Raw genomic sequence first — 15,270 nt, forward strand, 5'->3', positions numbered from 1 at the left:
TCAAATAAATCTTCAAGAGGTTATACAACATGCTAATTTTGTTGAAGAATGGCAACCAATGGGATACCGCTGGCTGAGAAAAGTCTTATAAATCACAGCAGACTAGAGGGCCGCTCGTCCCTGAACCACTGCAGGGGGGTTATGTGAGCTGAGTCCAATCTGATTAATACTTTGACTTTAACGGGGTCTCCTTCTACATGTGGGTTGACAGCTTAGCTTGGCCCAGTTCTGTTATTTCTGAGCCGGGCCTCAGGATCCCATTCCGACTAATGAGGAAGCCAAAATAAACCTTAAGCCTGCATCACACCTGGGCATGCGATCCCTGAATCCTGCCTTCAGACATACACGGCTCAAGCCTTCTTCACTGAGAACAAGATGTAGTCAGATTGTATCTGTAGCTACCTCTGCTTTCTGGAATATGTTGTGGAAGGTTGTTGTGAAAACCCACAGGGAAGGATAGCGGTGCTGCTGTGAAGTAAGTATTAAACGTGGCGTGCATTTTCGAAAATATGTTGTGTCAAATATATCTCTTTTTGTAGCCATTAAAGATTCTCTAACATATCCTCAGGTCCATTCATTGTTTTTGCTGTACGTGGCGAGGGTGCTGGAGGTAAAACATGTGCATGTGTGTATGTGTGTGTGAGAATCAGACCTGTGTGTGTCCCATGCTGGACGCCGCTATCAAAGCCTGCTGCAGAGCTTTGTTCTTCAGAGCACAATCCTGCTGCTGCCCCTCAGCACTCCATTCTACCTCCAGCAGGTACTGGATAATCTCTGGGTGTCCTCGGAGAGCAGCGTGGACCAGAGCACACTGGCCACTCTTATCTACATGATCAACCTGGTGGGAATAAAACATGGTTCGTTGTACCTGGGATAAATGTACTGTATGTTGGAATAGCTTTTGAGTTATGTACCGCAGCAATGCGGCTGAGATAAGTCTGTGCAGAAAGACACGACTTTAGCCTGAAAACAGTTCAGTTTCGATATTTCTAACGCATCTTTATTCATAAAAGGGCTCCTCACCTGGCCTCCCCTCTTGCAGAGCAGCATGACTAGTCCTAAGTGTCCTGCAGCGGCTGAGAAGCAGAGGGGGTTCATGCCATTTTCAGACACCACGTCTACGCTGGCGCCAAACTCCAGCAGCAGAAAGGCAATTTCCTGGTGACCGAGGTGGCACTGGACGCAAAGCACCGGCGCGTTGTTCAGGACCTCTGTGCGGTAATTCACGTTCGCACCACCAAGCATCAGCAGACGGCTCACCTGATTGTGCAAATGAAACGCAAACCACAGACAGCTGGTGTTGGAACAATGTTATCAAAGTGTTACCAGTTGTGCACTTGTGTATTATCTGAAAACAGTTCCTCATTTATAAGCCCTCTGATGTAAAAGGTCTTTTAATGTTTCCTTTTAACTGAGCTGAAGAAGAATGTAATTGCAAAAAGGAGGAAACATAAGACAACATTCTGTAATGCTGTGATTTCAAGGTAAAATCACCTGGCTGTATTTAACCATACATGTCAAAGTCAATTTGATTTACTGCATCCAGCCACATATCAGAAATCAAAAGGTTGCCTTAAGAGGCTTTACAGTAGCAAGTAGCAAAAATAGCAAAAATGCAACATGGAAAATCAGGATGACAAAATCATTACATTAAAACATTTATGAAGAATATATGTGAAGGATCACGTGAATCCTTATGCACTCATTATTCCTCCTCAAATGTCCCTGAAGTACCTTCAAAAGGTAGATAAAACATAAATTCCACACTATTCACGATATCAATCAAAGGGATAACAGAACTTCTTGACTGACTTTAAAATAATGTCGCATGAGTTTGTTGGATGTGCATGTGAGGCGTAAACCATTTTCTAAGCCCATGCATTTTTCCCAATGTATGAATTTGTGAACAGCAGGTACAAGGACTAATTTAAAACAGCAGCAGAACCTAGAGCTCAGGCTCTTACAAAACATTAGATGCTCTCCACCTAATGTCAGTGCAAACGTGTTTATTGCTTTAGCTTCAGCTATTTTTCTCCAAGCAAAGGTCAGGCACCAAATGAAGTGGTCACATTCTACTGAATGCAATTATTAAGTGAGTTATTCTCCTCCTCGACGAGGAAATCAATAATGAATGCTTAGTCAAACAGAACCACGGAGCCAAATGACTCTCCGACAAAAGGAAATGAAACTGCGGATTTTTCGTTGGATGTCCGATGTGGAATGAATTAACACCGATTTTGTGTTTTTTTTCCCCAGAGGACAGAACGAGGGGACTCTGTAAATGTCTCTTTGAGTGATGTTCTGCTTACACACAATAACTCGCAAATGGACATTGAGGATGACAACGAGTGATGGAATATCACTGAAATACTATAATATGTGAAATAATTCAGCTTCAAGGCAGAATACATCATTGTGACATAATCTAGGAAAGGCCAATGCCCCCCCCCCCCCCCCCCTCTCAAAACATAACTGGAAGGGCTCCAAAAAGCAACAAACCATGCGAGGAGTCAAAAGTGACACTGAATATCTGAATAAATACAAAAGTTAAATACTAAAGTTTATATTCTCAGTAAAACAAAGCTTATTCTTGAATTATTCTCTGACCCTCATCCTTTGCTGACTCCTCAAGTTTCCTATTTTCTTCATCCTGGTGCACATTTCATCAACTTCCCAAATTTCCTGCAAACATTTTCAATTTTCTGTCTAGCTGTTATGAGAATAAGAATGCCCGGGAAGTATCTGACACATGAATGGCTAATCACCGTGTGAAACAAGCAACTACATTTTTTTAGTCTTGAAATATTATTAAGCTACAAGATATCAATTATTTTACATTTGGCCAAAGATGCAAACTGTATGCATCCGCCTTCTTTTCTTGTCTTCTTGGGTCCAAATAATCAGTTGGAATCCAAACACTTAGAATTAACTAATGTAACACCGACACACTCTTTTCACTTGCTCCAGTCTACTCATTGCTTACATTAGCCACACACACACCCTACATCAATCATTGTCCTGAACATAGTGAGACACGTTCTTATCATTATCACATAAGTACAAATGGGACATATTGCCAGAAGGACAAGAAATGCCAAAAGAGGGTAATGTGAGACAAATGCGAATTATTGCGAAATGTTATGAGAAAATGGGAAATGTGAGGAAAATAGCAAATGCTTCAAGAAGAAAGATTCGGCTTTTATATTTTTACAATCAGCCTGACTCTAATTATTTTTATATTAATCTACACCTTTCCCTGCCAGTTAATGGTTTTTAATTTCAGCCTTAGGGACGAGAGACGGCCATGGATCAAGCTAATGGTAAGAAACGGGAGGAATCGGACTGGGCCGATGAGCATCCTTGTGCTGCTTTTTATGGCAGCTTGAAAAGTTAATCTGTTCTGAGCTCACGTTCATCCACATAAGTATGTAAAGAACAGAGCGTGACATTTATAATAACTCACAACTTAATTGCCATCTGTGGAATTGCAAGAGCGTTCAGGGAGGACATTTAAGTTCTTCAGATGTCACTAATAAAACCATGTATACTAATCATCGGTTTGATTTGAGAGTTTTAGGGACATCATTCTGGACTTTTTGATTAATCAATCAATTAACTATTACCAAAAATCAAATAATTATCAAAATTAAAGTAAATACCGGATTCCAGAGTGATGTCCACAAATTGCTTAAACACCCGGTAAAGTATTGAGAAGACGGAACCAGCTGATGTTTCGTCATCTAATCGGCTGCTGGGCTGATTGTTTCAGGTCTAACTGACACACAGGAGCTGGAGCGGAGCTGGAGAACACCTTTACCTTGACGTTGGGTGTGTAGAGATTCCTCAGGGAGGCCAAGGCTGCAGAAAGGCCGTCGGCACTGCAGCTGATCCACAAAGCCTGCAGCACACTGGACGACACACCCGTTCTCTTACTCAGGCCCTGCACACACACATACACACACAAACACACACCAATGCATATATGAATACACAAGGATTTAAACACGCATACATAAAGTCAATGGACTTGAGGTGAACAAGTGTTCCTCTTCTCATCTCGTGGCGTATCCTCTGGTGAACTACACTCAAACATGAGTAAGTAAACAGAGAGTGAACCCTTCCCAGAAGGGCTGGATTGTGGATGAATGCAGAGAGCATGTATGGGCTTCCTTAGCTGTACCTTGAAGATGTGTGCTTTGAGGATGTGGTGTCCCAGCTCCATCGTCTGCTGACGATTAAGTTTCCCCTCTTGGCGGGAAAGCATGAAAGCCATAAGAGCATGGCCAGTCCTGGACGAGGAAACAACAGAGACGACACTCAGCTACATACAAAGAATAGGTAACAAACAGAAGGACAGCAGAACACCAGGAGACCTATATGTAAATCTACTGATGCATTTGGTGTTCATCTGCCCCACGTCAACATGAAACTGCTCATTCATTTTGGTCGTGAAGAGCACCTTAACGAGCGAGTTAGGTATGAATTCAGAATACCCCCATGAAGGATGGGGGAAGAGTGTAAAACCCCTGGGTTCTCCTTTCAATCTCCACTCAGGCACTCTGCCATTAATGAATGCCGAACTTCATTAAAAGAACATGCATGAATGCAGATCACTTTGATCTGGTTAAAATTATCTCTCTTCGTGCCCTGGCGCAGACAGAGAGGCAGCGAGGCAAGCTTTTGTCAGCATGTGCGTTCCCTGTGCCAGACTCTCGAGTCTTTGTTCGGTAATGACGGAAGTTGGAAGGCTGTGAATGAGCAGAATATGAAAGCTGGTCCATTTAGAAACACCACTGTGTGAGCAGAGGTGATACTGACGCGCATCAGGGACGGAAAAAAAAAAAAGCACGGCAAAGTGACATCATCTAAGTTATATATTGTGAACGACTGAAGTCTCTAATGTGGGTGAGGGAGGCTCCAGAATTACAATTAGGTAGCATTACTAAAGCAGATACGGCCGTCTCACAGGGCGAGAAGGAAACAATGAGAAGTCTCTGCAGATTGAAACATTTTTCCATAATAAAAAGATATTCGTAGTTTTCAACTTTTAGTGAACAGGGACACGTTGGCAGGAACGCACACTAACAAACAGACTTTTAACAAAATGTATCCCGTATATTTGACTCTGTACTCTGTGTGTCAGTAGTGTTCTTGTGAATGTTGTTTGCTCGTGAAAAAATAAAAAATAAAAGTTGCAAAACAGTACATAATAGCGACTACATTATAAAAAAAAAGTGGGTCGTTATGTTTCCAACAAACACATGGAACATCTCAGAGCCAATGTCCTCGCTGACTCCAAACATATGAATCATTCTGCACTTATTGAGGAGAACTTACTTCTCTACACACAAAGTCCTTCACGTCAGCGTACTAGTCATGCAAAGTGCTGGCCTTGATTCACATATTATTAAGAACTAATTCAGAGCCACAAGTAGAAACTTCAGGGACAAATAACATGATTATTTTTCATGAGTGCCGTCTGCATAATATTTGTACTCAAAGGGCTGAATTCTAAACAGTTTACGAAGAAAGGAATGCTGTGAGGATATTGTGAAAAGCCTCCTACGATGTATTAATGTGCCTACTGTAATGCAATTATCATCATGGCCTGGTTTGTACTTCCCTACAGTGTTTGGGGATCTAACTGTGATGCGCCGCAAGAACATTTTTACTAGATGCACTACAGACTTGTCGTGCCTGTTAAACTTCCCCACAATCCTTGGAGGAGAACTGCTGAGTTACTGCATTAGCTTAAAAAGGGCAAAGAGGACTGACCTGGGGTCACAGAGGAAGTCTGTGCTCTCTCCATCGGCTCTCCACACCAGCCACTCTCTGAACGAGGGGTGGCAAAACATGCGCGTCTTGTCCCGCCGCTTGATGAGGAAGCACGAGAGCAACTCCATGCGCTGTTGGAAGTCCTGCCATTGCAGCTCCCCTTGGACGAAGACGGCGTTGATGGCCTGGAACAGCTGTTCGTCCGTCATGGGGTGCAGCGAGGCGAGCGCCACGTCGAGGATGGGCAGTGAGCGCTCGAAGGCCGAATTGGTCATGAACTTCATGTTGCACTGTAGCTGGTAGAGCTCGGCCAGCGAGACGGGCACCACTTTGTAGCTGGCGCTCTTGATCACCAGGTGACCTCTCTCAAACAGATCCAGGGTGAGTTTGAGATACAGGTAGGAACCCTGGCTGCGGGAGATCAGGTGGCTACTGAGCTTGCCGACTGTGACCGGGTCGGCCTTGCCGTTCAGGCTGATATTGTTCATGATGTCCTTGCTGCCATTGATGCGGTACTGGATGTACGCGTTGAGGTCGTTGCTTATCTCCGCGTTGTCGGAAAAGTCTTCCAGGGAGATCTTGGAGAAGGGCAGAAGGCTTGTGATCTCCTATGGAAGAGACAGAGCAAAGACAGTCAGTAGATTCCCATGCTCTTTGCAAATTAACCGATATTAATGAGAAAAATGTACCAATTCAATTTCAATAAGTGGTTTTCTAGTTCTCGTCTCTGCAGCATAAATTGTATTCCTTATTACCACAACAGACAAATAGAGGAATAATGGCTTGTGTACGTTTATTATCAGAGGGCTGTCTTTGAGCAGCAGGGGAGCAAACATGCTGAGCTATCAGGCCAAAGCAGACCCTCGTTACTATTGGAAATGTGGCTGGGAGAAAAAACAGGACTGGGAAAGTGAGTATTAAGAGGCAGGGGATGGATGGGATGGTGGCAACAGGAACCCTTCTAACAGAGGTCTGAGCCAGAGCTCACATTTCAATCTATGTCCTGGGGGAGTTTGAGAAATCAATGCACCTTAATCCTGCAATCCTCTGCCTGTCTGAGGCTAAAAAAAAACATTGCCTCGGTGAGATAACACGTCACTCTTCCTCGTCATGACACGGTATAGCAAAATACACACACATGTACGTGTGTCCACACATGCACAGTCACTGAATCGCACTGATTGTAATCCACGAGGTGAGCGAAGTGCTAGCAACACCTCACCGATAAGCCAGACATTAGTGCAGCAAGCGAAAGGCCAATATCCTGAACCCTTCCGCCGTGCTGACACCCTATTTGTTTGCTCAAAGTACAAAACAAAACTGTGACACTTTCATGACACAAATATGATGCAGCGGTTGCAAACTGAGTAGTATTCCTTCATGGATTCCATTGAAGACGTGAGTATTATGTGGCCTGTCCAATGCCATAGGAATGAGTCATCCTTTTTAAATCTACTACTTACTCTGACAACGTGACGCGTACGACCGGCTGGTAACTTAAGAGGTTGTGATCCAAATTCCCTTCAATTTAAAAACTGCTCCACTGTGTCAATCAGAGCCCACCTACAGAGCTACACCTAAGTTGCATTGTGTGCAGTCAACTGGGACATCCGCAAAAAAAAAAAAAATCTTTCCACACCACAAACGGACCCTGACGGATTACTAGAGGTGAATACATGAATACAAAATGTCACTGTTACAATAGATGGATTTAGCATATCCAGAGAACCTTGACATAACCCGAATATTAATTCTATTCTGACTCGCAGGATAAAAGCAAATGGGCAGAACTTTTTTTTTTTTTAGTGAATTGCATACTGATGGCCACTACCTCGGCCTGAACAATAATAACTTGAGCTCTGGATGTCAGCTCTCACACTATTATCCCAGGCTCAGCGCTTCGTCGCAGCAAAGAAAATCAGACGTCGTGTGCCTCATCGGGCGTGGCAAAGCCTCAGCTACCAGTGAGAGTTCAACACATCTCTGTAGCCGGTCGACCTAGTGTCTCTTTCCCCCCGAGCTAGTCGGCTCACAGTGACTGACTGCTCCTTCCATGTCATGCAGTCTTGGTTCCTGGGTCACTGATACTTCAGCTCCTTCTTGACTGTTCCAGGATACGCTTGACAAAACTGCCTCTGTAGAGTCTGACGAGGAGGAGCAGCAGCTCAGGAAAAACCTTTCCACTTGTCAAAAATCTTCAGGGTTTGATGGCAGTCAGTGAGAGTATCAAGCGGTGACGGAAGATCTGACTTGAGCTTTGTTACATTTTACAATCGTATTGAGAGAATTCTTAAATTTGCTAAACTTCTGTAATAAGATGATTTTTAACTCTCCCTTGACACAAGCTGGTGAATTTGAAATGTAGAACGAGTCTAAATAATTCACATCTGACATATCGCAAGAAAGTATATTTTGTGTAAGACAGGCTCTACACAATGTTTTTCTTTTTTTTTTTTATAAATGAGCTCTTCCGTACCAGTAGATTGACCCGGACAGTGACCACAAGTTTAAGCCAGGAGGGGAACTTGGCAATGATCTTCTTGATGAAGGAGGCAATGGTGTCTCCGTAGTCCGGTTTATGGAACTCGGCTTCGTTCAGCCCGTCTATCAAGATGATGTGATCCTCCTCTGGAATCCTCCGCTCTGGAAACACACACACACACACACACACACACACACACACACACACAATAACCAACAAAGGTAAGAAGATGTGCAGCGAGGTGCGGCTCTTACGGTGACAGTTCAGTTCAACTTAACTTCACCGTGGCCGGTGTGCAGAGAGGTGCCTTGATTCAGTGCAGTAACTAAACCCTCTCTCTCAGAAGTGCGGTGAGAGTGAGAGATAAGGGCTTTTACCGCTTAGATTCATCAACTACACTGCCACTGCTCACACTTCGCTCCATACGGAAATGTCAAGTTAGCTGTTCTGTAGAGACAACAGTTAATACCTTCAGTGGCAGCTGATTGAGTTACTCTCAGAAATCATGGGAGGGGGGGGGGGAACTGTCCTGATTATTTGGTATTATCATAAGCTTGTAATAATCTTCTTTTACGTTTGTATAATATTTGCAAGCCGCAGTGTCTCTTTATGACATTTAATGAATACGTCCGTTACATTCCATTCCAGTTATATTGCCGAGCAGGTCACATTTTATCACATACTCAAATATTTAGGACAATTTGGGGTTCAGTGCTCAAGGACGTAACCATGCATCACCACATCTAAAACAGGGGAGACCAGACGCCTACAAACATGAAATAATAAAATATAATACATTGGTGTTTTACCTTTACGAAGGCTGGTTAGTGGCTCAAGGACCCCCCTCCGGAAGGCGGCCATGGGGTCCTGGACACATGAGCGCAGACTGAGCATGCTCTGGAGGTGGGGCTCCTTCAGCAACATCTCCCGGTACGCACTGAGCTGGTGTGCTCTGCACAGCAGGGCAGCGATACTATGCACAAACTCTGGTACGAGGCAAGTGTACGTGTTATCCGCCTGGCAGTAGTGATATGCCACCACCTGGAACACAACGAGAGGAGAGAAAACCAGATAAAGCCAGAGTTATTTCAGACTTAAGGAGTATTAAAAACATGTCAGAGTAATAAATATTTATTAGTTTTGGCTTCGAAAAATATGCAAAGCTGGGAACGTTTGAAAACCTCAAAGCATTTGCAAAAGCCAACTGCCTTGTTGATTAAAAACCAAATTCTGTGGACACAGTCCTGAATCTCATGTTCTTTTATTCATACAACCCTCCATAAAGCCACATATTGTCTCTTCAACCAAGTTTAAAACAAAACTTTAGAGGGGATGATGAAGTAATTGGTCAAAGGCCGAGCACCTCAGATAAACTCTACTCTCAAAAGGAGCCAGTGGATCCCAGGTGGAGCTCTGAAAGGAGGATCTTCTGTGTCTGAAGTGTTCAAAGGAGGTCTGATTCAGGAGCAAAAAGGAGGGACGTGGATTGGGGAAGAAGCAGAGAGAGATGCCCTGGGGATGTGTGACTCTGTTCTAATTACAGTCCAACCTGAAGGAGCTGACACACTTCCAAGAGGAGCAGAAGGAGGAGCAGGTGACTCTGCTGCTGCTGCCTATTGTTCCATCAACAATGATGACCAGCTCCTGGAAAAATAACGAGCTGAAGCACTTTCTTCTCAGCCAAACCACAGTGACATCTGAAAGTGCATTTCTATGTCCTACATTTGTAATGGAGTAGATATTAACCACATTAACTAATACATCTACTATGAGCATGATGTTGACAGTGATTTAGAGATCTAAAACAAGACTAGGTAGGAACAATGATGGCGGCGGTGCTCAACAAAAGGACTGTGATACAAACAAGTAACTGCGAATTAATCCCTGGGGTTGGAGCTTCGTCAATTACACATTTCACCAGTCTGTCACTACAACATCAACTAGTTGTCTCCAGATGTGTGCTCTTTACAAAAGTGGCAAAATAAGGCGTATACAATAAATTAAAGTTACCTGCCTTTTGTATAAATACAATATCTTTTGATATGGGCCTGAGAAAGAGACTGCAGTGATAGTTAGAGTACAAGTCATGTAGACTACCGCCTCATCAATAAGCAGTACGCATCTCAACAAATATGATGCAACACTCTGCAGTGCACCTGAAGCACTTCATGTACCACTGAAATTAATCTGCTGTTGAGAAACAATGCCTAAAACGTGCCTCTGAAACGGGGGTGAGATGTAAAATAGCGACAGACCATAAAACGTAATGGCCTCAGTGCCCCTGTTATGAGACCGCTTTTTAAATCAATGATTAAAAAGAACTGAGAGAATTTGACAGAAGCAGCTCAGGGCATCAGTATTCACACATCACCGAGCGCCTGTTGGGAACACTCTACCCAATAATTAGCTTGAGGGACATCGCCTGGGTTTATTAGACATTTAGATGAGCCTCCGTGGCATAAAGTCAGACGTCTGGTGTGTGAAATTTAGTGTTTCCAGTGGCAGAGGCAAACTGTACAGGAGGTATTTCATGCCCCATTTCACTATTAAGCAGGTATCCATGACAGGGCAAGAGTGTTAACTGAAGGTGTTACAGGGACACCGGGATGTAAGCGAGAAAGAGTCCCATTAGAAAGCTGTGTCACCGATCAAAAGAGCTAACAACCCACCATCACAAAAGGTATTCAAATTAAGTGAATGCCATCGTGCATCCAAAATATTCTCTGAAACACACGGGGCCCCCAAATCTTCCTTGTTAAAACTCTCAGCAGGCGAAAAAAAATGCAAAAGTTATTAAATGCCTCTGAGAGTTTCAGTTAACTGCAAGTATTTCCAAAATGAACTGAATGTGCTGGTATTGCATGGCAAGCAGCAGTGGTGCTACTTTGTAAACCACACACGTGAATGAAGCTGTAGTCAGTAGTCCCTGAAGGAGCAGCAGTGAAGTCCAGAGGAAACGTTTCTGCCAATGAAATATAAATATATAGATTTCATTGGCAGAAACTGACAGAAATCCTATTAGTTATCTATGAAATTATCTCTCTCATGCATCAACTGAAGCAACATTATTCAACCTTTTAAAAAAAGTTGTGGAAACAAACATTATGGAATGTCATCCAGCCTACATGTGCTGCCATGTGACGTGACTTTGGGGTGTGTTCGCAGCGTTGCCACAACATAACCGAGGGCAGCCTATCTAAAATATTCTCTTCAATAAACTACGATAAATATGATCCTGAACACAACTTAGAGCAATGGAAGGCTCCGATAGATAGCCTTGTAGGTCATTTTCAGCTAAAGGAAAATAGGAGAATAAATTAATAATATTCAACACTAGATTTTCCTGGACTTTTGGCTTTTTTCTTATTTTCCATGTGTTTTCAATGACTGGAAAAATGGTCACCTGTTTCCCCAGTTTTCCAGGTTGTGTGGGAAACCTTTACCTTCTAGAAATACTGAAGCTTTGGTTAAAGTGATGTAATTAAACAGACTCATACAGCTGTATCAGATCAAAGCCGAATTATTAAAAGTATGTAACTATTCTTAGATGGCTAAAGTAATCCAAAATATGCACTTTTACATAGAATGGGGGACTAATAATAATTTCCAATTGTTCCTTGGTCACCTAATAACTCTAATATTCAATAAATGTTTTTCTCTGCACAGAACATAATAAAAAGCTATAGACCCTATGTAACAATGTTGGTGTCTTCCTTTAATGAAAGACAGTGGAAGCTACAGCAGCTAAGATATAATGCAAAATGTTTTTACTGAACACAGCTGTCGTACTGCAGCAGTGAGATGCTGCGGACATTAATATTGAACTCTGTTTTTCATGGCCAAGTCGTTAACTAAGCTCACGGCTTCTCAGATCAAACAAGCCTGTGATATGACAGGTCTCTGCGAGACCAACAGTGGCATCGTCTTTCATAACCTCAGCGAAGAAACCATCCATATTTCAAAGGCTGAATATCAAACAAATGAACATAAACAACCATAAATCACATACAAACACGTATGAACATAAATCAACCGAGCTGAGCCGGTATCAGGTTTCTGCAGTGCATCTCATACATACTAAAAAGAGATTCAGCACAGCATGAACATCTTTGTAATAAGGGAGAGAATCACCAGCAAGAACAAACAAAGAGGAACTGCAAGAAGGGCAGATATGCAACGTCCAAAACAGAAGACGCAGCACATCAATAAATGTACACCAGCGACAGCAGACACCTGTGCATTTGTTTCAATCATAACAACACTTTGCTCTCAGGCGTCATCAAACCTTTTTTTTATAATGAAGCTGTTTGACTTTTTGGGATGGATCATCATCTTTAAGGATAAGTGACACTGTGATTCCTCCTGGATGCTGAGGGGCTGTAATCGGCTAAAGTTGTACCTTTGCAGCCAGGCGTTTGACAGCCTCGTCCCGACGCCGCTGCATCTCGGGGGTGCCCGGGCAGCTGTTGGTCCTCAGCGTGTTGGTAGCACTGGAAGGTGGAGTGGGCTGTGGAGGCTGGCTGAGTGGAAGTTCTGCACTTGCTCCCACACCACCTGGAAGACACAGTCGCACACTTTTGTCACATACGCATGAAGACACGAATAAATATACACATACGAGTTCTAAATCAAGTATTTGATGCATTAGATGGTGTTAGTTTTGAGTTGATATTGTCAGTGGATATATCCTCACTTCACTTCCACACTCTGCAAGATTATTGTAAAATAAAAATGCAATAACCTGCAGTACAAAAATAGCTAATGTAGTGCTAACATCCAAAGGCAAACACTTTACTTTTTGGGGAGGCACTGGGACTGTTGGAGGCTATCTGCCGCATTCGGCCTCCGTGGCAGCTCAGCGCTACTAGCCGGGAGACGATGGCCGTCTTCCCGTAACCCACGCTGCCCACCACCACAGCGCCGTGGTTCTCCGTGGACTCGCTGGCCTTCAGGACATCTTCCAGCTGCTGAAAGAGCCAATCTCGGCCCACGAACACAGAGTCTGTGGTGATGCTGGGCACCTCAAACAGCAAGGGCTTGAGCATGATGTCCACGGGTTTGTAGGGAGCAAAACGAGCTGAGGAGAAGTAATAGGAAAGAAAAGCGTTAAAATACAATTCTGTCGCTATTTGTGTCCGATTGTTTCCGACTTGTGTCATCCAAACATTTCCAATAATTCCGAAGGTCTACATTTTACTTCTTTAAAAGATTTGTTAAGAAAATGGATGCTCGAGGTTCCTTGAATATTTGTACTGAGAAAAATACCTGAATTAAATCAAAGGTGATGTGTTCTTGGAAAGGAGAAAAATAATTGGCAAATTTAAAAGAAGTTGTTGGCAGGACTCCTAAGTACACACAATTTTAAATTGATGGGACAAAGACTGTAATGCAGACAGCCGGTGCTCCAAGTTGTCTGGTACTCAGCAGAACTGCTACATCTTACTCTTATGCGTACCGTGACTTTTTCTTGTGTACCGGCACTATTAATAAGATTAATAATTCTCTTTTCTGCCCTCTCAGGTTTTAGGTTGTTATCTATATTAATAATAATGGCCCAAAACAAATTAAATTGCACAGTAATACGTGACAAATAGGCCTACTATAGTAGATGCATAGCCCCAGTATAATGATATCATAATAAAATTACAACTGATTCAGTATAACACAGATAAAAAACTTCTGGATTCTGGCCAACACGTGATTAAAGAGAGTACTGTCAGTACTAGTGCCCGTACTATTACAATTACATTACTGGCACTGCAACCAACATTAATTATTGCATGTACTTTAATGTAATGATTACTAGCACATTTAACCTGTTAGATGATGTATACAATACAGATATATTGTGAGGTCTAAATTAACATATTTAAATCATTCTGCTGGTCAACTGCTGGCAAACGTTTGACCTGAGCTGAGGGATATTGTGGTGTCACTAGCCATATCTCATTTCCTCACTCACTGCAGTCTAGAACAGTTTAAGACCATAACAAATGTGACAATAACGGAAAACTAAAAACATGCACACATACAGTATAGAACAGGAATTCTGTCTGAGCAGACATTGACTCAGTACTAACGTTTGATATAAAAATGAATATAAATGAATCCACTGACATGATGCTTCTGGAAATGTGGAAAAGAAACAGGACATTTATTTTAAAAACAGAGCTAAATAGTTTGACTACCTAATGATGTCACATTAAATTATTCATGTTCTCATCAAATATTCACTCTGTGGGATTTTTCTCATTGAGACCGAGGTTTCAAAACGTATATCCGAGATAAAGGCTGGTCAACCCAGGACATGATTTATATCTGCAGAGCTAAATGTGTGCAGGAAACACGGTTTTTGATAGTTTAGCTTTAATATAAATCCGTCTAGTGGTGTTTGCGGTGCATACTTGAAGTATTTGGACAGTTTTGGTGCTCGGCACTTAAACACACTGGATTTGAAATTAAACTAGGTCTATGAGGTTGAAATGCTGACTTTTAGCTTTCATTTGAGGGTAATTACATCCACCTGGGTTGAACCTTTTTACATACCTCCTAATAGCATAAGAAGCTACAGATCCTACACTCTTTCCTACACTACCATATATGGATGTGAACACGCCAAACACCGTTAGAGCTGAAACACAGCACTTTATCCTCCCAGCAACTGTCACTGTTTCATTTGAAATCTAGTGTCACGGAGCAGAGCACAAAACAATGAAAAGCTCTAACACTACCTTTAACACTACAACTGACAAAAGTACAACATGCATGTCACCTTTAGAGTCCTGAGGCGGCCTTCCTCCTGTGTTATGCCAGGGTAGGCGAATGGACGTCCGCAGCGGGGTGTTGCGCTGCTCATCAAGAAAGCTCAGGTCTTCCAGCTTTGTGGAACTGGTTGCTGCAGACAGAGACAGGAATGAAAAGGAGATTGAAGCAGATCTTGAGTGCATCTTGAGTGCTTTGGCACATTTGCCATCTCTGAGAGAAGATGAGTGAAGAAGAGGGCTCTCACGTTT

The 15,270-nt window shown here is 42.7% G+C and overlaps 1 protein-coding gene across 1 annotated transcript in view; it reads right to left on the minus strand.

Annotated features, from left to right (window-relative positions):
* Positions 1-15,270, minus strand: part of tanc1b (tetratricopeptide repeat, ankyrin repeat and coiled-coil containing 1b) — a 59,111-nt gene that overhangs the window by 11,320 nt on the left and 32,521 nt on the right. The window contains exons 7-16 of the mRNA XM_076108171.1: positions 15,030-15,152; positions 13,053-13,334; positions 12,657-12,799; positions 9,067-9,298; positions 8,252-8,418; positions 5,776-6,383; positions 4,181-4,289; positions 3,818-3,940; positions 1,024-1,260; positions 653-838 (exon numbers count right to left, since the gene is read on the minus strand). Coding sequence (XP_075964286.1) covers positions 653-838; positions 1,024-1,260; positions 3,818-3,940; positions 4,181-4,289; positions 5,776-6,383; positions 8,252-8,418; positions 9,067-9,298; positions 12,657-12,799; positions 13,053-13,334; positions 15,030-15,152 — 2,210 coding nt within the window. The remainder of the gene's footprint in view (positions 1-652; positions 839-1,023; positions 1,261-3,817; positions 3,941-4,180; positions 4,290-5,775; positions 6,384-8,251; positions 8,419-9,066; positions 9,299-12,656; positions 12,800-13,052; positions 13,335-15,029; positions 15,153-15,270) is intronic.

This window comes from Anarhichas minor, unplaced genomic scaffold, assembly GCF_050575085.1.
Source record: "Anarhichas minor isolate MPS153535 unplaced genomic scaffold, ASM5057508v1 ptg000004l, whole genome shotgun sequence".
NCBI lineage: Eukaryota > Metazoa > Chordata > Actinopteri > Perciformes > Anarhichadidae > Anarhichas > Anarhichas minor.